Below are 27,122 nucleotides of genomic sequence, written 5' to 3'. Positions count from 1 at the left end.
AGAGGACATCAATAAATGCAGCACTGCCACTGATATCCTGCACTTTCCAAACAATGGGTGCAACACGTTTCAGGGTATTATATTCATAGCCTGTAGAGATATGGTGCTTCTAAAATACATGGTATCGTATATATGCATATGTTGCCACAACTTTTTGTCCTGCCCTTGTAGCTTCTTTCATGTGGGTGGTGTCAATTGTAATAATCTGTGATTTAATTATGTAAGGTGCTCTCAACAACTGGTTTATATAACTACCACATGCAAAAAATAACAAAATTTGAGGATTACTTCCACGTCTCCCACATGGCCAACTCTCATCCACGTCATGGGAGGCGGGCAAATTGCATGAAGTAGGGGATTGCCTGCAGGGGTGATGTACACTAGGAAATACGTATGCCCCATCAAGGCCCTACAGGAACCCTGAAAAGTGACTGCTAACGGGGGCTCTTGTTGTGAAGACCTGAACGGCAGCAATGGCAGAGGAGTCGTCCTGGCAGCTTGCAGCTCTTCCTCATGGGCATAAAAAAGAAGAAACCACTGCCTTTAAAGACTAAGGGTGATAACCCCTACAGAAAAATTCTGCAGTCTAGCACAGACAGGAGGCAGACCCACTGGATTAGGGTGCTATGGGCTAAGAACTCGCACTGCTGAAACAAACTTATTATAGGAACCAGACTAAATTTACGCTGGCCAGATTTTATGGGGATGACTTTTGCAATGAAATACAGGACACTAATTATATTCTTGAATGTGAAAACTATATATGATGATGATGATGATGATGCTTGTTGTTTAAAGGGGCCTAACATCTAGGACATCAGCCACTAATGGTACAAAATGAGACGAAATGGAATGACAAATTAAAAGTCCAAAATCCTCCACTGATCAGAATTCAAAACGTGAGGACGCAGAATGAATGGATGGATATGAATTTAAAACAATCAGTGGATCCAACCCACAATGTCTCGCATTCACAGAAACTGATTCACAACTAAGTATTTTATATTTTCTACCTTGTCGATACACTAAATTGCTTAAGGCAACTTATTGGTTAAAAGTGGTACCACTTTTACTTAGTTGTGAATCTGTGTAAGTGCGATACGGACCATGAAGCTGAGTTTATGCAATTCACAGAAACGGACGTGAAACAATAGTATTACTGACCAAGGGACTGCGTCTATAGCATCATACTGAATCATAATGGTACTTATCGCTAGGAAAGTAGAACCATGGTATTTGTCATGTTGTGGTACTAATCAAAAGTAGTGTAGACTCACACAAGGCGTTCCACACAGTATGGTACTACTCACAGGTAATTAAATTCGCACATGAAATACAGACCTATGATGTTTCGCACATTGCGGCGCCATTTACAGGCAACGCAAACCTATGGTGTTCATCACATACGTGTACTAACCACAAGGACCCGCACTATCCTGTGGTGTTCCTCATATAGTAGGCACTAATCATAGGCATGCCAGAGCCATGGTGTCGCTCCTAAAGTGGTACTAATCAGAGGTACTGTAGAAGCTGGCAACGCACTCTGTTGCTACTAATCACAAACCTACTTGGTACCTAACATACTGGTACTACGCGCAAGTGAAAGCGACCCATGGTGTTATCTGCATGGTGGTACTAATCACAAGTAGTTTCATGGTTCTAATACAATTATCTCTTTGTCGCCCTTTGCGTCGCCTCTTATGACAGGCAGGGGATACCATGGGTGTATTCTTTGTTTGCGTCCCCCACCCACAGGGGGTAAACTATATATGAAACTGACAGACAGAGAAGTAATGGCAGAAATGAAAAGGTATAAACTGGAGATACTTGGGTTGAGTGAAAGGACAGGCTATGGAGAGGTGAGGACAAACAGCATTCAAGTGGAGTAGGTGTGTTATTCGCAAAGAAAGCAAAAAATAGCATAATGGAATTGACCCTGTATCACACAGGATAATTACTGTACGAATAAGAACTAAAGTTAGACCAGTGACCATAGTGTAGTGCTATGTGCCAATAGAGGTAGCAGAGGAGGAGGAGGAAGAGTTTTATGATAGGCTGACATCAACACTGGCCGGGATAATGAAGAAAGGCACTGTTGTAGTAATGGGAGATCTAAATGCAAAAATTGGTAGTAAAATGAAGGAAGAGAAATTATCATGCGTAGACATGGAACAGGAAAGGAAAATAATAATGGCCAGAGAATTCACAGACCTGTGCAGTAATTCTGGACTGGTTATAGGTGGAACACATAACTACCACATGATCTCTAGGGTATCACCTGATCTCCGGTATCGATCCATGGCTAAATGGTTAGTATGCTGGCCTTTGGTCACAGGGGTCCTGGGTTCAATTCCCGGCAGGGTTGGGAATTTTAATCATTGTTTGTTAATTTCGCTGGCACGGGGGCTGGGTGTATGCCGTCGTCTTCATCATCATTTCATCGTCATCACAACTCTCAGGTCACCTAAGGGCGTCAACTCAAAAGACCTGCACCTGGCAAACCGAACATGTCCTCAGACATTTCTGGCTCTAAAAGCTATACGCCAAAGAAAGAAACAAACTGATCTTCGGACAGAAAACTAAATCGATCACTTGGCAATAAGTAAAAGATGGAGACATTCATTCCTGGATGTGAGGAACAAACGTGGAACAGATGTAGGGAGCAAGTATCACCTTGTGTTTGCTGATATTAGATTGAAGTTGGCTGCGCCAGTAAAACAGGCAGCTGTATGAATGAAACATTTCAACTCAGGAAAATTTGGAAAACATGAAGTCCAAAATGAATTTAAAATACAACTGAAAAACAGATTTGAGGCCCTTGCTGAACAACCAGATGAAGAGGTAAATACTAAATGGAACACAGTCAAGGAACACTTTCTTGACACCTGTGAAGAGATAGTGGGCTACAGAAAACCAGGGAGGAAAGAACGGATATCGAATGGCACTTGGGACTCAATCCAAAAGCGAAGAGTGGGCAAGGCACTCTTCAATTCCAGCAAAACCAAAAACCAGAAAGCAGTAACAATGACAAAATACAAGGAGGTTAAGAGGTGTTATGACTGAATTTTGAAACTTCTACAATTTACATGCTATTGGAACCAAATTTTATGTACACATGTATTGTAATACAGTTAGGCCTTGTACTAAATTTTAGCCGTGTATGTACCTTGGTTCTGAAGTTGTTATTTTTGTCATTTAAAATGCACTCATGCGGAAAAGTCCCTTGCGATGAAGTTTTTATCTGATGAAGCTAAAAAACTGCTGAAATGTAGCTCTTGCATACAGAAACAAAAGTTATCCACGTATTGTTATCGGAGTTATAGTTTTCCTTCCAGAAATTCTGAAATCTTCGTTTAATTTTTTTAAATTCACAGCATGACCCAAATTCTACATCATGAAATCAATAGAAAAAAAACCAGTCTATGTCAAAACCTATGATAACTACCTATTCTAGCACATATAAGAGTAGACTCACCAAGTTTCATTAATTTCAGGTCACAATTGTGTCGCAAGGAGCATTTTTAAGACACAAATACACGAGAAAAAAACAAATGTGAGAAAAATGCATAAGAAAATCAACTCACTTCAGAACTGTCCTGCAGCATACGTTTGCATCTTCAGACCTCCTTAATTTTTCTTCTGTTATATTTTTACCAGTTTGTGATGTTTTCTCTCCATTTTGTGTTGGTCACTGTTCCTCCTCCTGCCCCGAGCCATACAACGGTTGTCTTGTGATTAACACAATGACTGGGTGGTTGAAGAAAGAAGTGAATTCCTGATGGCATGAAGGGTCTCAGCTGTCTTGTAGTGTCCCATGCTGAACTCTGAGACTGCCCTGAGTACACCTAGTTCAAGTTATGACTTTGAAATGAATACTTCCTTCGGACACTTAGACCAAACCATACTGTGAAGTGACTCGTTGGCATTCTGGGTCTTGCCAGCACAACAACGTCGCGAAATTTCATCCGAAACCAGTCGCTGATATACTGGTGCAATCTTCGTTACAACAGATGGCCTAAGCTTGCAAGTAATTCGACTATGACTGTCAACTGGTTTCCCCTCTGCCTGCTGTCTATTAAAGAAGCACCAAGAATCGACACCTTTGGGGCAAGTTATATGCTGAGGGTTGAGATCTGTTGACATGCAATGTCTAAGTGTAGAATAAATTGCCCTCTTCATTTTAGCCACATCTGGGATGTTGTTGACTATAGCATGTCTGAAATACTGCCCAAGCTTGGTCATGGTGGTTTACGTCAAGCTGCCCTCTTTCCGCCCACCTAGTGTTTCACCCTTTGCCTTCCAATCTCTAACAGTATTGCGAAGAGCAGTGCCAAGGCTTTCGATACATGATTAATGCACTCTTTCTTTACTATAGTGATACCTGGTCCATATACTTGAATCTGATTTAAATGAGCATGAGTCTTAGCATCCCCATCTGACAACATGGTAGTGTAGCGGAACCCGTTGGCAAGTGATCTCCTCCACAGAATCTCTCCAATATCTTTTTCCATAGCATTGGAGGACCCACAATAATTTTTTTCACACTTCTAGAATTGTTATGACCTTTATACCATATATCAAATTCTGAACTATGTTTCCCCAAGTCCCTTTCAGCTACCACACACTTCTGACAGTACTTTGACAGCACATGGTAATCCAGCACAATGCCAGACTGAATGTCAATAGCAAACCCTACTCCAAAGTTGGATGCGTGACCACGTTTATGCCAGCTGGCATCATATGATACACAAATATCTAATATTTCATTGACCGGGCGAGTTGGCCGTGCGCGTAGAGGCGCGCGGCTGTGAGCTTGCATCCGGGAGATAGTAGGTTCGAATCCCACTATCGGCAGCCCTGAAGATGGTTTTCCGTGGTTTCCCATTTTCACACCAGGCAAATGCTGGGGCTGTACCTTAATTAAGGCCACGGCCGCTTCCTTCCAACTCCTAGGCCTTTCCTATCCCATCGTCGCCATAAGATCTATCTGTGTCGGTGCGACGTAAAGCCCCTAGCAAAAAAAAAAAAAAAAAAAAAAAAAAAAATTCATTGTAATTAGCTCCATGAGCACTGTGTACAACTTGTGCAGCCATATCAAGTACTTCTTTTCTCATTCATTTTCCCTCATCAATCAAAAGTTTCAGATGGGCAGAAAAAGGCCTAGGTCCTAAAGTGTTCATGCCCATACCAACTGAAAATTCTTCCAACCCTCGTTGACCCTCTCAACCATAGCATTGTTCACATGGAAAGCAGGCCTCTGTGAATTATTACTTTTCACTCTTGAAGAACTATATACATTTGCAGAAACATAATCACAAATTCTGCATTTAACAATAATTTTAGAGGAAAAACCATGGCTTTCTCTAAATTGAATGAAAATTGATTTGGTTCGACACTCACCATATAGCAGTTCTTTCACAAGTTCACTCCACACATCACTATGTAGGCTACTAAGGTGTAATTTACAGATGCAATATTAGAACATTTAGAGGTAGGGTAAGAATCAGAAAATGAGTCTATTTTTCTTTCTGAAACAGTAATAACTGGAGGTAGTAAGGAACTAGGCCTAAATGGAGCTGTACCTGGCTTTACCTCCTGACATTTCCTCGCTAAATATCTCAATTTTGCAGCCAGACTTCTCCTAGAAGGGCGTTTCTTTCCTGACATATAAGAAGTTCTGGGCCCTTTATCCATCATAACACAGGATGTTTGCCCAACGTAACAATGTACAGTATATAACTACCAATATACTCAAAACAAAGCACTAGCCCGTTATGTACACTGAATTTAAAATATTCATACTATATGTACACAGTAAAATGAACTTAGGGTACTGCTTTTCACTGGATAAATAACTATCACTCAGGAATAAGATTTCTCGTGCAAAATGTATACAAATTAAAACAGGAACATGCTTCCACAACGCGACGTAAATAAATACTAAAAAATGTAAACAAAGATAGAAGAGAAAATATGTAACCTTGAAAATGCACTTGTGTGGCTAAAATAAATCTACTCTTGTTTTACAACACATTTTTAGTTCCCTTTGTTGGAGTAGTAAATTATTTCTCTTATTTTAGTATTTATTTTGACTATGTAGTAAACAAATGAAAGGAGACTGCGTAGCTGAGTGTCTGTCGTCCTCGGAGGGGAATGTTTGGCGCAATATTCAAAACTCCGAACAAACAACTCAACAATAACGAAGACTGTGGCGTCTCAGTAGAAAGAGGGCGTGGACTGGACATTAAATCCCATGCGCTCTCCCTTTAAATAGCCGCTGGGAGGTTTAAAAACGGCGCTGGAAGGAAATGAACATTTTCTGATAGAGAAAAGATGGAGCTATGTTTTAAAGACAAAACTCAAAAAGTGATTTTCGACCCGAATTCCACAAATTTCAGTCATAACCCCCCTTCAGAAGAAAGTGAGGAGAGAGAAATGAGTGTTTACAGACTAGCTGGCAACACAAGCAGAAAATGAAGCAAGAGTCAGTAACAGCAAAGAAGTACACGCCATTACGAGAATGCTTTCTAGGAGGAACTTTTCAGGGGGGGGGAAATCAGTCAGAGATGCAAACAGTAGCTTTGACATGTGAAGCACAGTAATTGGAAAGATAGAGACACCACTTTATAGAAGTACTCAGTTTCAATAAGGAAAAAGAACTGAAGAAGATTAAAAACCATTTTGGAGGATCCAGACATCTCGGTAGAACTACCAACATGACAAGAGATTGCACAAGGAGTGAAACAAATTAAGATTGGCAAAGCACCTGTTGTAGATAACATTATCCCAAAAGTCTTAAAGGTAGGTCCAGATTTAACAGCAGAAAGTACCGTTTCTAGTTAGATTTATTCATGAATCCTACAATAGGAATATAGCGTATGACAATGTCCGAGAACAAATGTCTCGATATCTACTGACACACTGAAGGGAACCTGGATCACTTAACGTCACATAAAATTATTACATAAACACTCAAGGCAGTCAAACACTTCATTAAAACATGTCAAAGCACAAAGTCTTAAACCAACCTTGGGAACAAGGAATATGCACATGGTAAAAAATCACACACACATGTGGAACGAATGTAATTAGTCCAAGGAATACAGGAAACTACGAAGCACGAAGTTATAACACAAAAACTAGAAAACTTCATTAAAATATGTCAACCTTAAAAGGCCAGAATATTCAAAGAACGCCAACTTCGTGAACAAAGAACACCACTCACGTTGTCAAAGAATATGGGTTAAATCACAACAAGCGAACAGAGCGGAACAAAGAATTTTCAGAGCAGAGCCTGTCGACACTGAAAATTCATATGGCAGAACTGTTATCCCGGCTTTAAATTCAATTCCAATGATGACACAAACATCACACGGTTAAAAATACCAATCATATCAAAGAATGAGGTATCGACTATCGTGGACTTGCCTTCGACCCATGCAAACAATCAATTGTACGGCAGTGGGGCGATTATCGAATGTTAACGTTTCAAATTTTTGTCTGCGAAGTCGTAAAATCACACCGTCCATCCGTAAAACCGTAAAATGCTGCAATTTCCATAAATGTGCAATATTTGTTTTCCTAAGAAAGCTGAAGTTACTCCATTCAAAAACGCATGTAAGCCAATTGTGGCTAGCCTAAAAACCCATAATTTTTAACTCTCTTGCTATTGCTTTCAAGGGATGCATTTCACTCACGACCGCACATCTAAACTGCCCCTTTTTAGTCGCACATTTGCATATCCCGCTTCTGATTTCTGGAAACTTCTGCAAAATGGTACGATAAATAATAAACAAGGAGAATGTTATTAGCTAGAGAACATTAATGAAATACTGTTTTGGGTGGTCATTGTTATTGTTAATGTAACAATTTGGTGATGATGATAAATTGTGCATGAAGTGCAATATTTCAACAATTTTTACTGATGATGATGATGATGATTATTATTATTATTATTATTATTAAAGTTTTTTCAAGTGAACAACAACAACAACAACAACAATAATAATAATAATAATAATAATAATAATAATAATAATAATAATAATAATAATCATAGACTCAGAAAATACTCACAGAAATTGCCAATATTAACTCTGATAATATAAAAAGAAAAGAAAAGCAGTGAGTGCACTGAATACCTATAATAATATTTTACAACATATATTTTACTAATTATTGTTAATAATAATAATAATAATAATAATAATAATAATAATAATATATTCTGACAGAATACTCTTAAACAGTTACCAATTCGGACTTATATTACATATTTATGACAAACAGTGGAAAATCTCTCCAATTTGCAACAAATAATACACAGTCTGCACCCATGACTCCACCGGAATGTGGAAAAAGCCATGGAAGAAGACGACGCTGGTATCATTCACAGCCCAAACGATAATTTTGGCATCATTCCTATGGCTCATTCACGTAACTTGACTTGCAGGACAAAATTTGTGGTGATCATTGTCCTGGTTTAATATACTGGACACTTTATAACCATCAGCATGTATGGGAGTCAACACTTGCGGGTTTGGTTAAGACTTCATTCTCTGTGTTTATTTTTAGTGGTTTTACCTATGTTAAAATTTTGTTAATTTTCATGGCTCGACCCATGTTAGATTTGTTTTCATCTTTCATGGTTTTAGCCTAAATCTGCTTACCATTTTCCTGATCTTGACAAAGACATGAAATTAAATGCCAATGGTCGATAATGCCTCCCCTTTCTGACGTGACTTGCTTTATTTAAACTATACCATTAAGTTCATCATCTTTGTTAACGATACTTCATTCCACAATACTTTTAAAATGCAACAAGGAAAATGAACATCAACAGGTATCGTATTATTCATGTTATCTTTCCGCGATTCGCCATGCGTATGACCCCGAACGAGCAACAGGTTAGCTTGGAGCTGCAAGGCTTCAAGCAAACCAAGCATGGTGTTCAGAGTCTATAGAGTCAACACACTCAATGCTAGGCTTCAATCATGCACATCCCTACCTCCAGGAGCCTTCCTCAACTGAATGCAATCATATACAACAAACTATAAGATCAGAATGACTCTCGCAAGAAGACTGGACAAGGGCCCATCTGCAGAATTCCACTTCTTTTTCCACTATATCCTGTCCAGTGCGAAGACAGACTGTTTTGTTATCTGACATATAAAAAATGTACAGAGGATAGATTATAGGAAATAACATTTATTATAGCCTTTTAACACAAGTGAAGGGGGATATTTATGATAATATTTATTACAGCCTTTAGACTAAAGTTAAGGGAAATATTTATGAATTTTATTTTTTATACTCTTTGTGTTCAGGCCTTTCTCTCAACCTTTTCTTCCCTTTATGAAGTGGAAAATGAGTAGCTATGTAATAACCCTTACTCTTGACTTAAATACAAAGTCTTCTGAAATACTATTCAATTGTTCTTCCTGTGATATTGTAATGACAAACTGGCACAAAAACAAAAATTAAAATGACCCAATATTACTTACCCAGTCCAATACAAAACCAAACAAAACAAAAATAAACTCATAGCCCATCAACAGCTTTGGCCTGCAAAGATGACTGGTGCTAGAAAGGAGCTTATGTATTTTATCAACCAAAATAAAGAATTCAACTATACAAGAACCTTGTTTATCCGGCCCACAATAATTCAGATCTCCGGTTTATCCGGATCGAAAATAATAAAAATGTATTTTTACTTGTATAGTATATCTTTTATGGGATTGACTCTTCTTGAACGTCTTTTCCGCCAAGGACAGTCAAGGACAGGAATTGGAAGTAATTCGACCACGGTCTGTCAAAGGTACTTTCCCGGCATTCACCTGGAATTGGGAATGGGAAATCATGGAAAACCATTCCCAGGACGGCCAAGGTGGGATTCGAACCCACGCTCTTCTGAATACAACACACTACTAATTCACTGATTGTGAATTCGAAAATGAAACTGGCACTCCATCAGAAGAAACAATGGGTGGTGTGAATAAAAATGAGTCTAAGCGAGTGAGCGTGTGCTCGCTGAGTGCCTGAGTGTCTTCCTGCTGATGAGCTTCCACTCCGCATTTGCGGTGAATAAAAATATAGAGCGGAAACACGGCGTACACTCAAGTGTCTGGAGCAGCCACTCAGTGTCACTGATCAAGGTCGTGCACGTGCCATGTATATAACACCTCAGACTGTGATAACACTTCGATGACTTCCGGATAGTTCAATGCTTAACATGGCAGACGACGACAGTGTGGAATTCCAGCCCGCTTTTATCTCCATTTTAAAGGAACATACAATTATGTTTTCAAAGTCACAGTTACCGGATAAGAAGCACAAGAAAACAAGTGCAATAAATGCAGTTCAGTGTGAACTACTCGCAAAATTTAACTTAAACATTTCCGTCCAACAACTGTCTGATTGGCTGAATGGTCAGCATTGAGGCCTTCGATTCAGAGGGTCCCGGCTGGGTCGGGGATTTTAATCGCCTCTGATTAATTCTTCTGGCCTGGAGACTGGGTGTTTTTGTTTGTCTCAACACTTTCCACTTCATATTCACACAACACACTACACTACCAACCATCACAGAAACACGCAATAGTGATTACATCCCTCCATCTAGGGTTGGCGTCAGGAAGAGCATCCGGCCGTAAAACAGGGTCAAATCCACATGTGCAACACAATTCGCACCCAGGACCCCACGGAGGAGGGGAAAGCGGTAGAAGGAAAAGAAGAATTTCCGTCTAACAACTGTTGGTAAAAAATTACAAAACATGGAAACAAGACTGAAATATAAAGTAGAATTAAAGCATACGGGAAACAAATGCATATCTTTAAATAAAGTAATGGGAGAAGCGGCTGATGAATCTGATGCAGGGGGAGAATAACCCTACCATCGGTCGTCTGAAAGGTAGGAAATCATAGCCTGAATATTACGACATTAATTAATTGAGGAAAATGGTAGGCCTATAACGTAAATAACAAACATTAATTATGATGAAAATAATATATTGACGATTGAATGAAATTTTTAAGGAGCCAGGTCTGCAGGACCGGATGAGTTGGCCGTGCGGTTAAGGGCACGCAGCTGTGAGCTTGCATCTGGGAGATAATGGGTTCAATCGCCACTGTCAGCAGCCTTGAAGAGGGTTTTCCATGGTTTCCTATTTTCACACTAGGCAAATGCTGATGTTGTAACTCAATTAAGGCCACGGCCGCTCCCTTCCTACTCCTACACCATTCCCATCCTATCGTCGCCATGTCAGCGTGATGTAAAGTTGTAAGATCTGCAGAAGTTGTCATCCCTTCGACTTCCTACAGAGGCGTCATAACTCTGCAAATATCGGAGTTTCTCCAAATTTGGGAGTCATAGACAGAGGCAGGCCGTGATACATCTACACTGGTTGAATTCTTCCTTTCCATTGCAAGTGGCCTGTACATTAATGCTAGGGACGCCTTTTCTGTAAATGTAGTCATTCCCATGAACATGTGGCTTCTGAATTTGTACATGAGTACAGTCTACAGTTCTGACAGCATAAGGGAAGCTCAAACGTTCTTGCCACTTAACCCGTGCTTCCTGCATCTAAGCAACATTTGTTGGAATTTTATCTAATAACCTGCTTTCATATCTGTTCATGTCAAAACCTGCGAAAATGTTTTTGACACAGTTCTCCGAGATGTCTTCACCAACTCCACTCTGAAACCCAGGGTCACCAACATAACGCAAGAAGATTAAAATTTTTCCTTTTTTGTTAATGCACCACCTCTTGTTTCTTTGGAGTGCCCAAGGAAATGCTCCGCTAACCATTCAGCATGCTCCTTGAAAATCCACAGCCTGTTTCCAGTCATTTGACCGGGTTAGGAATGGAATGAATGAAGCGGTGAGGATAGGAATCGTGCCGGCTGACAAAGTCTGTCACACTCCTCTGGGGCAATGATTAATGACTGACAGATGAAATATAATGATTTTGGAGAGTGCTGCTGCTGGAATGAAAGATGACAGGTGTACCTGGAGAGAAACCTGTCCCGCCTCTGCTTTGTCCAGCACAAATCCCAAATGGAGTGGCCAAGATTTGAACCACGGAACCCAAAGGTGAAGGGCCGGCGCGCTGCCGCCTGAGCCACAGAAGCTCTTCAGTATGCTCCTTACTGGACCTTTATAACACTCTGTAATAAAGTTGAGATGATTCTCTGCGAAGCTTATATACTTTTCTTTTCCGATTAACCACCACCATTACCTCTGCTATGCTATTGAACTTGACACTATCATTTGGAGTCACCTACTGAGTTAGCTCAAGGAAACATGAGCAGGCGTTTACCAGAAAGAGTGCCTGCTTTATCTTTATTCACCAGAAATCTGGAGCGCCCACTCTGCTACTCAAGCGACTGGAGTGTGTGCTCAAGGTCACATGTCTGCTGTGAGTGACTGCTTCCGACAGGCAGTTTTTATTCACCTCATTGCGAGTGCCTGCTCTAAATTCGTGAGTCAAGAGTGCGTGCTCATTTTTATTCACACCACCCAATGACTCATGGAGAGGCAGCAATGCAGCTGGACAAAATGAAGGCTTATTTAGAATCCTAGACTGAAACCACACCGGCAGACCTATTGTTACTAAAACGTCTTTGTGATCCTGCTGCGCGCAAACGCTATACAAATGTAAAACAGAAAAAACACACATTATTTTAGTGCAGAAAACAGAGTCGTAAATGTAAGAAAAGTCTTCTTATATTTTTGTGTACAACTGAAAGAAGGGTATTACTGTACAGTTTATGTTAGCAGATTATATAACATGTACTGTATTTGTTTGTTTTTTAGTTTTTTCCGGACTATCCAGATTTTCGATAATCCGGATCAATTCCGGTCCCACCTAATCCACATAAACAAGGTTCTTGTGTACTGGAACATGTAGAGAAACAAACAAGAGCAGCATTTACTGCAAGAGAATCATAAAAACCACTGATTAAAGCACATCAAATGTCAGCAATTGCCAGTCACTAACATGAAGAACAAGTAAGTTACAGTACATATTTACCTATTGATTTCCTCATCTTGCAAGCTATTCAGATTTAGAGGATCATAAATGTTTCCACCAAGCAAAAATTTGGTAGGTGGAATAATTCCTTCCTTCTTTCTTCTCTTGTGTGGTGGGAAAAACTTTCCTGTACCAGCCGGAAAGCTTTGAAGGCGTTTTCTCGAGAACTTAGATCGACTGTCATTTTCATTCTTGTTTTTCTTATTGTTAGTTGGAAGAGCCCCGGAAGTGATGGTGGGTCTTCGCTGAGAGGCCCTCTCGGGTTCTTTGGAAACATCATCAGAGTCGGTTTTTCCACTTGGAATTTTTATAGGTCTCTCTACATCAGTCGTAGACATTTCTGAAAGGTAAAATAGAACATTGAAAACCTGCACGCACCAAAGATTAAATGTTACTAAATTTGTTGTCAAAGTAATTACAAATATCAAAGACAAACATTAAAACATTTATTTATTTACTTATGTTTTACAATTTAAACAAGAAAGTAAGCTGGCTTGTGATTTTATGTAACTTTTTATTTAGTGGTAATAATTTGAATGGTATGAAGATTTTTCAAGTTTTAAAATTTCAATGTCTTCCAACACCAGGCATAAACATTCCACTAGATGGCAGTGAAGCAAGCTTTAGCTGCTCATAGCGATTCATTTATTTTCACTCCATCAACAAAATCCGTGTGTAATTCTGGATAAACACATCAGGTAACAACCATTCCACCTGGTGCAACTTCCCTTGTTCAACCTCTGATGTCTTTTTTACATCAATGGAAGAAGTTGTGAAATATTTTTGTGAGCGAGTTTTGCTTGACAACATTGATACTGACCCCCAGAGCCGCAACGGTATCATCAACCTTCATTCATAATCAGTTAAGTGTCCCCATATTCAATAACAGGATGAATAATAATAATAATAATAATAATAATAATAATAATATTTGCTTTACATTCCACTAACTACTTCTTTACAGTTTTCGGAGATGCCGAGCTGCTGGAATTTTGTCCCACAGGAGTTCTTTTACGTGCCAGTAAATCTACCGACACAAGGCTGACGTACATGAGCACCTTCAAATACCACTGGACTGAGCCAGCATCGAACCTGCCAAACTGGGGTCAGAAGGCCAGCGCCTCAACCGGCTGAGCCACTCAGCCCAGCAATAAGAGGATTAAGCAAGCCCTGAAGAAAGCTATATTTCCAGTTGAATGTGGTGCCTCTGATGCTCCTGGCAATGTTAACTGGGAAACTATTTGAGTTGCTCAACTCCCAACTGCACAAATGCATTATCCATCCAATGTGCCTATACTGTTATTTAAGGTACATTTGTGCTCAACAAATTTCTACATCACACAATCACGTTTAAGCAGTGTTCTCCCCAGAAATTTTCGTTAGGAATGAGTAGCTGGGTGGGCAATACTACATAAAAAATAAATATGATAAACTTTCAAGTTAATCCCCTTCGGCCATTAACAATAACATTAGACAGGTAAACATTAACTGCAAAAATGAACTATTTTGGTGTTATCACGAAGAACATGTAACACAGTAGTTTGAACTTCTAGTGTTCTACTGCTCGTTCATAATAACTCGGTTGCTCTGGAGAGCCAGATGCGTTTGTAACGTCCCACGAAATCGAGTGCTCGCATGCGATTTCACACTAATCCAGACACCGCTCGTGCACGACACTACGTCATAAGCTGAACTCCGATGTAACTTTCGCAATTATGCTGACAATAATGAAGATTCTTCATCATCATTTCATCCTCATCACGATTTCCCATTTTCACATCAGGTAAATTCTGAGGCTGTACCTTAATTAAGGCCACGGCCACTTTCTTCCCACTCCTAGCACTTTCCTATCCCACCGTCGCCATAAGACCTATCTGTGTTGGTGCGCCGTAACGCAACTTGAAATATTATGTAACTAGCAGATATCTAGGTTATGATAGCCGGGCAGTCAGTGAAAACGGCTGGGTGGTGCTCTCATTAGAAAGGTCCTAGGGAGAACACTATTAAGTATATGTAAGGACAGGTACAAATTAGCAGAATAATAATTACTTATAGCAGAGTTTTCTGTAGTATGCATTACTATATTAATATCTATCTAGGTCCATAAACATGTATAATTACTGGTACAGGCAGCTAAACTTGGTACAATAAGCATTGTTTACAGCTGAACTTATCACTGTATTTGATCTTATACCATTATAAGACAAGCACACGGCAAATGTTCCACGCTAGTTATATAACAATCATCGAAGACAAGCGTACAGGATTTTAAAACATCTGAATGAGCTCGCAGTTGCGAGCAACAGTATTCTGTAAGAAGGAAGTCAGCTCCCGGACAAAACTATCTTTACATCGGTCAGTTTTCAGACCAACTTTGCTTTACGGGAGTGAAAGATGGGTGGACTTAGGATATCTTATTCATAAGTTAGAAGTAACAGACATGCAAGCAGCAAGAATGATTGCTGGTGCAGACATGTGGGAACAATGGCAGGAGGGTACTTGGAATGAGAAGATAAAGGCTAAGTTAGGAACTCTATGGATGAAGCTGTACGCATAAACCAGCTTCGGTGGTTGGGTCATGTAAGGCGAATGGTGAAGGAGAATAATGGACTCTGATACGGAGTGTAAGAAGTAGAGGGACACCAAGACGACGATGGTTGACCTCAGTTTCTAACAATTTCAGAGGTATAGAACTAAATGTGGCCACAGAACTAGTTACAGCTAGAGGATTGTGGTGGCAATTTAGTGAATTCACAGAGGCTTGCAGACTGAACACTGAAAGGCATAATGGTCTATAATGAAGATGTATGTATGTATTTATGTACCAGTACGCATTATATGCAAACATTCTTACATAGCCACAGCATGGGCTTCAAGATCTTGAGCTAATTTAAGAAGAAAACTGTAATCACACTTAGTGCAGGAATATTAACTCTCTATTTTGTATGTGTGAAGACCTTGCCATCTGCTACAGTTCATAATACGCTTGCTAATTATCAGTTTGTTCACAGCAACTATTAACATACAGTAAATGTTCTAAGGATTATTGATTAAATTAACAATCATAATGATTTTATAAGGGTGGAACAATAAAAAATTCCAATTAAATTTAATTTCTGCTGACATAATGGTACTTTTATTTCATTGTACAAGAAGCAAAGACCATAGCATAAATAGGATATCCTAGAAGGAAAGAACTCTTAGACATCTCCAGAAGTAAGCAGCGTTAAGTGCATTCAATTTCACTTTGACAGTGTGTTGATGGAAATGTACTGAACTTCAGCAAAGGAGGTGTAATTGTGCAACTCTAGGCTGGAACACACAGACTCTAAAGCAAACAGCTACTTAGTGGTTAGTCTGGAATGTCTCGAGAATAATCTATCGAGTAACCTCCAATTTGATGTTCTAAAAAATGACAGGCAGAAAAACTAACGTATGCTATAACACATTCACTATGAATTTGAATCCTTGTTTTCATTAGATGAATTCCAGTTTGCTGGCAGATTGCAACACGTCAGATGTCTTGAGGAAATATCCTTGATCTGGGAAGCCTGATCTGGCTAAAAACATACAAAGGACATGCTTAGGATACTGCTACCTTTGTCTTCTCATTCCTAGTTTCAGTCTCAAGCTGAACATCATTAAGCTACCGTACTTGTTTGTGTACGACACAAACTTTTTTTGCTAGGGGCTTTATGTCGCACCGACACAGATAGGTCTTATGGCGACGATGGGATAGGAATGTCCTAGGAGTTGGAAGGAAGCGGCCGTGGCCTTAATTAAGGTACAGCCCCAGCATTTGCCTGGTGTGAAAATGGGAAACCATGGAAAACCATCTTCAGGGTATTGCCGACAGTGGGATTCGAATCCACTATCTCCCAGATGCAAGCTCACAGCCGCGCACCTCTACGCGCATGGCCAACTCGCCCGGTCACAAACTTTTAAAAACAAGAAAAATCCTTCCAGAAGTGGGGTATGCATCATATGTGATGACTTTAATTTGGGTAATGTTCCAACTGAAGTTATTTGACTGGTGTAGTATTTCTGGCAAACTTTAATATATGCAGTGGTAGGCCTAGGAAGAGAAGGAAATGTAGTACCGAGCTCGATAGCTGCAGTCGCTTAAGTGCGGCCAGTATCCAGTATTCGGAAGATAGTAGGTTCGAACTTTAATATCTACTGTACTTTAATTAAGGCCTCGGCCGCTTCCTTCCCACTCCTAGCCCTTCCCTGTCCCATCGTCGCCATAAGACCTATCTGTGTCGGAGCGACGCAAAGCAACTTGCAAAAAAAGAAATGTAGTAGGAGAATTCAGGCATGGACAAAGGAACAACAGAGGAAGTCTGCTAATAGAATTCTACACTGATCATAATTTAGTCCTATCAATGTTTGGTTCAAACACCACAAACGGTAGCTATACCAGGTGGTTCACCAGCTCCTTGTGATCTAGTTGCATGCATCCCGCCATGTTTTTTAACAATATTGAAATACATCGGTCTCTTTCCCTAAACTGGGGTAATATAACAAGATGTGTTGTTACAGGTTAGAAGATAGAATTGTGAGCACCACTATTAATTCATTATGGGTACCTCAAATGAACCCGTAAATTGAGCATAGATTCGAGGAACATGTGCCCTTCAACAGGAGGTGCACACACAGAACAGGAGCAGGAACTGTATAGGCTGAGAACTGCACTGCATGTCAAGCCTCACAGTAGCTCACATGAAAAAGGCGGGGTGGGAGATGTGTTAGTGGGCAGTGCTTGAAGGTTCAAATCTCATACAAGTTTTTTTCTTTCGCCAATTGCCTGGGATGCGGTATGGTTGCATACTTGATAGCTTTCACAGGCTGAAATATTTGGCCCTCTAAAGGGCCATAATGTATTGTGGCAAATGGTAAGGAGCTGTGTTGTACGAGGATGCAACCAGTTACCTACATCGTACATGTTCCAAGTTTCGTGGACCACAGGTAAGGCAATATGTGCCCTATTGCAATAACAACAACATGTGATGGCAGGTAGGCTTGTAGCTGCGCAAAGTCCCCTCCTTTGAGGCAAGTTACAACACACAACAAAGCTTATTCCCTGCTTTGTGATATATTCCAGCGATGTGTACGTGGATATGTTACTCATGTATGGAGAATATGGACAGAACACATACTAGGTACAACACATGTATCAAGAACGCTATCCAGATATACAATAACCCACAGGCATAACATTTTCGAAGGTGGAAATATATCTGTGGGCTACTGCATCCCTGGGAAGGACACGGCTTCTTCGAGATCGTCCTGTGATGTCTGCTCACAATGAAGAGGTTGTGTTGGATGATATTCTACATAACCTTCACACCAGCACATGGGCCATTGCACAGGAGACTAACATCAGCTGGGCATCTGTTATGCGGATATTGCATACCCAGCGATTTCATCCATAACATCTGCACTTACACCAGGAGCTCAAAGGTTGTGATTTTGAAGCCCAGGTGGCGTTCTGACAATGGACCCTACAACATGTGGACACTTCTCCTGCCTTTTTAGCGACCATGTTATTTACAGACCAAGCACGGTTCCATAACAATGGAACCATTAATCGCCATAATATGCATTACTGGAGTGTGGATAATCCCCGTTGGATATAACAGGCAGCTTTTAAGGCACAGTGGTGTTTGAACATATGGTGTGGCATCATGGGTGATCACCTCACTGGACCCCATTACTTTTAGGGACCTCTAATGGAAGAATGCTAGCTGTGGTTTCCCCAAGATGAACTGTCAGCATTCTTTGAATATGTGCCGCTCCTCGACTGCTGCAGGATATGGTTTCAACATGACCGTGCCCCATGGCACGCGGCAGTGGTCGTCCAGAACCACCTACATGCGACATATCCTGGTAAATGGATAAAAATGGAAGGACCTGTCCCTTGGCCTGCCGGATCACCCGATCTTATGCCCCTTGATTTTTTTCTGCGGGACCATGTAAAACATCTGGTGAATGCAAAAGAACTGGCCAATCCAGGTCACCTTAGACAGCTCATCACCGAGGCCACGCTGGTCCGTTATTCTGGAGATGTTGCAACATGCCAGATGGTCCTTACAACATCGTGCACAGTTCTGTATAGACCGTGGAGGTCGTCAGTTCGAGCAAGTACTAAGTTAAACTACATAGGTAACTGAAAAGCTGTTGCATACATCCAAACCTCTTCCAACCCAGCTCCATATCATATGCCACCATACCAACAGCCTTCATGAGAGCCAAATAAACAAATCAGTCTGTGGAAACTATTAAGTATGCAACCTTGCCACATTCCAGGTGAATGGCTGTAAAAAAAAAAACTTGCATGGAATTCGAAGTTCCTAACTCTTGAGCATTATTCACTTTCAGATCTCCGACTGCACCCCTGCCAAGTGAGCTACTGCGAGGCTTGAAAGCCAGCAGGCAGTTCCCAGCATATACAATACCTGTTCCTGGTCTGTGTGTGTACCTCCTGTTATAAGGCACATAGTTATTTGCATCTGTGCTTGTTTTATAGGATCATTCGGGGTACTCATAATGAATTAATAGTTCTACTACTCTGGTTTAGGAAGAGGGACCAATGTATTTCAGAACGTAGTAAACACAGTGAGTTGCATAAAACTAGACCACAAGGGGTGGGTTAACCACCCGGTACATGTGGAAAAGACCTGGAAACTTCATTATGATTAGGCAGAATTTCAGACACCAGGTGTTGGATTGTAAGACCTTCCCACGAGCAGACGTGGGCTCAAACCATAACTTGGCGGTTGTGAAATGCCATCTGAAGTTGAAAAAATTGAAGGAAGGAAGAAAGGAAGGAAGATGGGATCTAGCCAATTTGGAAGGAAAAGAGAGTGAGGGATTGTTTCAAGGAGCATGATTCACAATGATTAAATGAAAAGGCTGAAGGAAATACAAAGCTGGAGAGCAAACAGTCATGAAGAATGAGATCAATAGGGTTGCTGAAGAAAAATTAGGAAGAAAAGTAGGATCAAGTAAGAATCAGTGGATAACTCTGGAGATACTACACCTGATTGGTAAATGAGGAAGTACAAGAATGCACGAAATGAGGAGGGCATAAAAGAATGCAAGAGATTAAAGAATGAAGTAGATAGAAAGTACAGGACAGCTACGGAAGAATGGCTAAAAGAGAAGTGCAAGAATGTTGAAGGTTGTATGGTTGTACAAAAGGCAGATGCTGCATATAAGAAAATTTTAAAAACCCACGGAGAAAGGAAAACTACATATGTGAATATTAAGAGTTCATATGGTAAACCACTTCTAAGGAAAGAAGACAAGGCAGAAAGAGGGCAGGAACATATTCAACAATTGCATCAACAGATGGAAATAGGCGGTAAGGTTCTGGAACAAGAAGAGACTGTCAATGCTGATGAAACGGGAGACCCAATTTTGAGGTTAGAATTTGCTAGAGCTTAGAGAGACCTAAATAAGAACAAACTCCTGGAATTGACAACATGCCCTAAGAATTTCAGACTCCTGAGTTTTTAATGTTAATTGTGTATTTGTACATTCGTTCTCATGTCAATTGTGTGTTTTTACATTTGTTTAGTTATTAGATGTATTACGTTAAGGCTGAAGATGGCCAGCCAAGGCCAAAACTAATCCCTAGTTTAGTAATGTAATTCAATAATATTGCATAATATAGTATAGACAAAGGTTCCTTTCATCAGCGACTACTGCCAAGAGAATATAGTGATACATTTTTCTACGATGTCGGTACAGGGTCCCCGTACAGTGTTTACTGCAGTCATTCCTATAAAAGTGGAGCTAGTGGACCCTAGGTTAGCCATGTAGGTGCTGGTGAAGTCTCGTTTTATGGCAAACAGATGCCGGTCATAGGGAAGGCATTCCCATCCCTACAACTTGGCGATGGGACATGCTTTAAACGGAATGTGCTCAAAAAAACAGAGGCATTATAAAAACTGCCCATTCATCTCTACAAGACAGAGAGATGAGGGGCTCATGACAGCACTAGAGGACAACCACTTCCTCTCAATTGTTTCACTGAGGGCGTTGTCTTTCCTTCTTGGTGTGGTTCAGGCTGCGTGTAAACCAAATTTGGAATGCAGGACTCCGATATTACTTTGCTGCTATGAAGGGCTATTTGACCTGAGGACTAAACAACTGATCGCCTATCATATACCACAGGAATGCTGAACTTTGCTTGGGAAGCTGTAATCTTTTAAGATGAAATCATGTTTTCATGTGAACCACGAGCCTAACACCAAGTGTGATTCTTCAAACCCCTCACAGAAATGGTTGTTTTAGCGATCGTTGCCAGGGTTGGTTTATGACACACACTGCCAAGCTGCTGTTGAGAATTCTGTGGGCTCTGAATGCTGGGATTTATGAACAGCCCTTGAGTCTCCAGTTGACTCCAGCATTGGACTCTATATATCATGTAGGGCAGCGTGTTAGCTTCCAGCAGGATAATCACCCAGTTCATATCTCAAAGGTAGTTCAGTGATGGCTTGTCCTCTGAACAGTCCTGCACTGAACTCCATTGAGAATGTCTGTGGTCTAATGAAGAGGACTCAGCAGGAATGCAGTCATCGCCCAAACTCAAAGGAAGAGATAAGGACAATGGTGGTCAACATTTGGGAAGAAATGACGTGTAAGAAGTGATTCTTCCAGACCATCTCTGCTTCTGTGCCGAATCATCATCAAGCAGTCACAGAGCACAAGGGTCAGCAGACCTGGTACTGATGTGTGTGTTTGTTTCTGGTTGGTTTTATTTGTAGAGACCAAGCGTTAAGGCACACTTTTATTTTCTTTCTGGTTTAGTTCTCGAGAGCAAAGACAAAACTCCAGGGAATGTGTAAAAAAAATAAAAAAAATAAAATACTTGTAATAAATATGATGCTATCCAAGTTCAGTAACATCCTAATCTCTCCTACTAACATGGAATCGGTATAATGAAATAAAAAATTAATTAAAAAAACAGCTCACTAGGGGGATTTCAACCTGCGCCAGCTCCCAATAGCCACACTGTCAGTTCAACCCAATGCCTATACCTACACAGCTAACACATGGCTCCCTGAATAACTTTGTTTCCTTCTGAAGTATTCCCAAGTGTTTTCATTTGTAAAGTCCCATGGTACATTTTTACTTTCTTTCTTGTTTAGTTCTTGAGTCCAGAGCCAACATTCAAAGAAATGAGTAGAATAACCTCTTAATAAACAAACAAACTGCTATAACTCAAAGGAATTTTTGTTTTAATTACAGAATTTTATATACCAGGTGAATCAAATATAAACCGGAATTATCTTTACAATTTTACTGAATCCACCAACAAATACACAATTAGTACCTCATTTTTCTACATAGTCTCCTGAATTTGACACACATTTTTGCCACCAAATTTTGCAGTCCTCGAAAAAAGAAGAAGAAAGTGTGACTCCTCTACTGCTGCACTGTCATGAAATCGCTTTCCTCTCAGTTCTTCTTTCAGTGGTCCAAACAAGTGGTAGTCACAAGGTGACAAAGCTGGACAAGAGGGTGTTCCAGAGATGTCCAATGCATTTCTTCGAGTTTTTTCTGTGTTACAATGGGAGTGTGTGGCCTTACGTTATCCTGCAGAAGAAGCACATCTTGGATCGTAGCTGGCGATGTTTGTTGAGATGTTCAGCTTTTGTTTCGACCAAAAGATAACAGTAAGAAGCTGTATTCACTGACCTTCGTCATACAGGAAATCCACAAGCAAAATGCCCGCATAGTCTCAAAAACTAGTTGCAAGCACCTTTCCAGCAGAAAGGAGTGTTTTGGCCTTAACTGGCCCAACTGTACCTCGTTCCTGCCATTCCACGCTTGCTTGTTTTGACTCCGGGGTGTAGTGATGAACTCAAGTTTCATCAGAAGTCACAAAGCGACAAAAAATTCATAGCTTTCCTCCCCCACAGAGATTCAGAGGTCTCCGACAAAAATCCTGGCAGATTTTTTTTGTTCCTGGGTGAGCAGACAAGGAATCCACAGGGCAGACAATTTCCGAAGGTTGAGTTCATCACTGATGAAGTCTTGAACACTTCCAAAGCTTATTCCTATGAGTGAAACAATTTCAGAAATGTTATGTTGTTGTTGGGTAATTACAGTATGTTTTAACTTTATTATTACACTACTGTATGTGGCCATTGCCACCTGGATATTTCCCAATTGCAATGTATTTTTTAAGTAATAAAAATAATAAAAAATGATAATATCTTCTTCAAAAAGGTCATGTATAGCACGAATGTTGTTCGCAGTGATACTTGTCCACAGTCGTCTTTGGTAGGGCTCATTTTCCACTTCTTCCCATCCTGCCAAAATATGTTTGTTCCATTCATACACCTGGGTCTTTGAAAAGGTTGCTTCTCCAAGCTGCGTATGGAGCCTTCTCAAAATTTCCGAAGATTTGATGCTTTCATTCCCCAGAAACTTGATCATGTGCTGCGCAATGGACGTGTGAACCTCATGCTTACTCATGGCTTACTGAAGTGAGCCGTTCCCCTGTGGTGTGTGACACAGTAAGACCCCTATTCCGGACATCCCGACCAACATATTCTTAAAGCCCCACCCATTTCCGTTCGCTACCACAGCTGCTAATTTTAAATTCCGGTTTATATTTGATGTGCCAGATATTTTACATGTTATATATTTTCCTTAACTTGCAGTACTATTACTGAAGTTTTTTGATAACCCAAGGACATTTTAAGCTCAGATAAAAAATATTTTTCTGTGACTCAAAGTTATGCAGAACATTACGCTTATGCATACTCAATTATTCTCATGGAAGTTCCCGTAGCAGGAACCTGAATTTCAGTTCTCTTCTGTCTCATTATCTACATTTTAGTCTGAATGCACCATTTCACTAGTTGCATACCACAACAGTTTAAAACCCTACTTTAGGCTACAAATCAACTCTGACAACAGCATTACAAAGAAAATGGCAAAGGAAACTGACTGACTTCTAAATATATTAATTTGCAAGGATATTAAGGCCAGTCACATGGTGTAGGGGTAGCATACCTGCCTCTTACCCAGAGACCCGGTTTCAATTCCCAGCCATGTCTGGGGATTTTTACCTGGATCTGTGGGCTGGCTTGAGATCCACTCAGCCAATGTGATCACAATTGAGGAGCTATCCAACGGTGAGATAGCGGACCCAGTCTAGAAAGCCAAGAATAATGGCCGAGAGGATTCATCGTGCATTCCAGACAACACCTCGTTATCTGCAGGCTTTCGGGCTGAGCAGTGATCGCTTAGTAGGCCACGGCTCTTTGGGGTGGTTGTGCCATGGGCTTTGGTTTGTAAGGATCTTAAAACGAGAATGTTCCTGTTAAGGCATAACAACATTGGTTTTAAAAACAATGACTTGTCATACAATGTCTGATAATATTAAAATTATAGATGTACAAAAAATATGGTGGCAATGGTGACAAAAATTAGAAAGTAAATATCAGTTCAGCAGATTTTCTTTTCTGGAGCTGGGGTACGTACGTTTCTTTATACCTCAAATTTTGATAACTTGAAATGTTTTCAATCTCCACAAGTACTTCAAGATACTGAAATTAGTTTCAATCTCCGACACTGCTGCTAAGGTACTCGAGTTGCGACTTGGCCAAAATAGTTATCAAGAGTGTGCTCTTTGAGCCACAGTACATAGCAATAGTTACAAGGACCAACATGAAATAAGATGATATATGGCTGAATCTACAATCTACAGGCTAATGACGACAGCCACCACCACATCTTCTATATCAAAGTCTTGAATAACCTGTTACTTTATAGTAAAACATTACTGTATAACCGCGAATACCACCCACACTTTTCCTCCAAAATATTGGTTCTAAATCTTGGGTACAGGTCGTATTCAAGCCATTCATTCTCGTAAATAGTTACTACGTTTACATGGAGTACTGAAATAGATTTGAATATGGTTACCATACTCAATATACAACATGCAAACAGGCATTCAGGTCTTATTGGGTTTTAGTTGAGTTCTAGAAAACAAGATCGATTTTTTTCTCAATACTGTTACAATGGCATGTAAAGGTGAAATGTAAGGTAATGAAATAAGGTCAATCAAAGAATATGGGTAAATATGCGGTAAATATGAAAGCCGCTGCTGCGGATGCTTGATCGTCATCATTCTCACAAGTGTTGCTGGCATGCTGGGTGCGTGAATAGCCGAACTCGCTGGATATCGTACATTGCAAGAGTCAAGACTGTTGGTTATGGGAGTCTACCTCGCTTACATTCGAGTTCCGTATCTGTCCCGTGAAGGTGCTGTCTCGATAGTAAGCGATGGATTCAAAACGGTGTCTGCGGTCATTTACTGTGCGTGAGAAACTTAAAGTTGTAAGCAAAGTTGAAGTATATGGAAATCATGCCATTGGCAGAAAGTATGATACTGATGAATCGTGTATTCGTGATTGGCGGAAGAAGAAGGAAAAACTTCTAAAAAGTAACGGCGATCGCAGAGCGTTCTGCGGGCTGAGTGCAGTGTTTCCGGAAATTGAAGAACAACTCCACAAATTTGTGATAGAAAAACGTGAGTTAGGATATGATGTTTCTAGTGAAATGTGTCAAGTGAAAGCACTAGAGATCTCAAAAGAACTCAAAACACAGGGTTTTACTGCAAGCCGCGGGCGGATACGAAACTTTTATCGGAGAAAGGGATTGTGCATTCGAAGACGTACATCTATTTCATGTCTCCCTGGGGTGTATGAAGAAAAATTAACAGCCTTTCAGCATCACATTATTCATTTGAGGAAGCAAAATTCTTATTTGCTGTTGCAAATTGAGAATGCTGACAGGACACCTGTCTATTTTGAAATGCCATTGGAAAATACAGTGGATACGAAGGGTTCTAAAAGTGTAACCATCAGAACACGTGGTAATGAAAAGCAATGATGCACGGTAATGTTGTGCGTGTTAGTGGATGGAACCAAACTCCCTCTATATAAGGTTCTGAAAAGGAAAACGCTTCCGAAAGGAAACTTGTCGTCCGGTGTTATTGTTAGAACACATGAGTGCGGCTGGATGGACAATGCGTTAGTTGAGGACTGGGTGAAGTGCGTTTGGCAACGTTGCCGGGAGCTTTGTTACAAAAACGAAACATGCTTGCTTTGGACAATTACCGAGGACATACAACTGACGCTGTAAAAGATATGATGAGGAAAGGAAAAAACCTATCTTGCGATAATTCCCGGAGGACTCACTTCTATTCTACAGCCGTTGGATGTGTGCGTGAACCGGCCTTTCTAAACTGCAATGAAAAAGTTGTACACCGAATGGATGTCTGATGGTGATCATGCGTTAACACCAACCGGATGAGTGAAGAGGCCTGAAGAGGGACCAATATGCAGCTGGATCAAGACCGCATGGGCGCGCATTCCCAACAATCTAGTGTCCAAAACCTTTAAGAAATGTGGAATTTCAAATTCATGGACGGTAGTGAGGATGAATATTTGTGGAAAGATGGCAGCGACGAACGTTTGTATGGTGAAACTTCAGATGATGACTGTGAATGATCCGAGTATTGGACCGATTTTATTTACGATTTTTGTGATGATTTTATTAATTACACTAGCCTGCAAAATAAAACATTTTTTGTGCGGTAAAAACGAAACTAGGTAGGTTTTATGAATTTCTTAACGCAGAATTCGAGAAAAAAAATTAGTTTTGGCGAATCACGTCTGGTTTGGTGGCAATTTTACAAAATATTATTTTGTTCTTACGTAAAATTGTTGATACTTAGTATTGATTAAATTTGATGTATTAATGTAAATTTCAGCTTGCAAAACGTAATCATATTTTTCATGCATTGAATACACATAAATGCTGCTTTGTAAGCAAGTACATAGTATGTATTATATTTTTCATGTATATTGAAATTTGTGAAACTGAAGCATAAAGCGCCTATTTAGTTTCGACTGTACAGTTGCTTTTAAATTAATATAACCATACCTTGAATAAAAAGTACGTGGTTAAACATACATAGTTTTCTTACATTATGTGCAGGTTAGATTCACACTTCTGTCTTTTCCCGTTTTCCGTGGAATTTCCGGGTTTTTGAAGTTCTTG

The 27,122-nt window shown here is 40.2% G+C and overlaps 1 protein-coding gene across 3 annotated transcripts in view; it reads right to left on the bottom strand.

The window, feature by feature from the left end:
• LOC136863128 (7SK snRNA methylphosphate capping enzyme) overlaps nt 1-27,122 on the bottom strand; it is a 151,014-nt gene that overhangs the window by 44,002 nt on the left and 79,890 nt on the right. For 2 of the 3 annotated variants that reach the window (XM_067139469.2, XM_068225863.1), the window contains exon 3: nt 13,029-13,368. In XM_067139469.2, the coding sequence (XP_066995570.2) occupies nt 13,029-13,366 (338 nt within the window). In that variant the 5' untranslated portion in view covers nt 13,367-13,368. Of the gene's footprint in view, nt 1-13,028; nt 13,369-24,118; nt 24,191-27,122 lie in introns of those variants that run through there. The other variant, XM_067139470.2, reaches the window with a different exon arrangement.

Source organism: Anabrus simplex, chromosome 2, assembly GCF_040414725.1.
Source record: "Anabrus simplex isolate iqAnaSimp1 chromosome 2, ASM4041472v1, whole genome shotgun sequence".
Taxonomy (NCBI): domain Eukaryota; kingdom Metazoa; phylum Arthropoda; class Insecta; order Orthoptera; family Tettigoniidae; genus Anabrus; species Anabrus simplex.
This window is presented reverse-complemented; position numbering and strand designations above follow the sequence as displayed.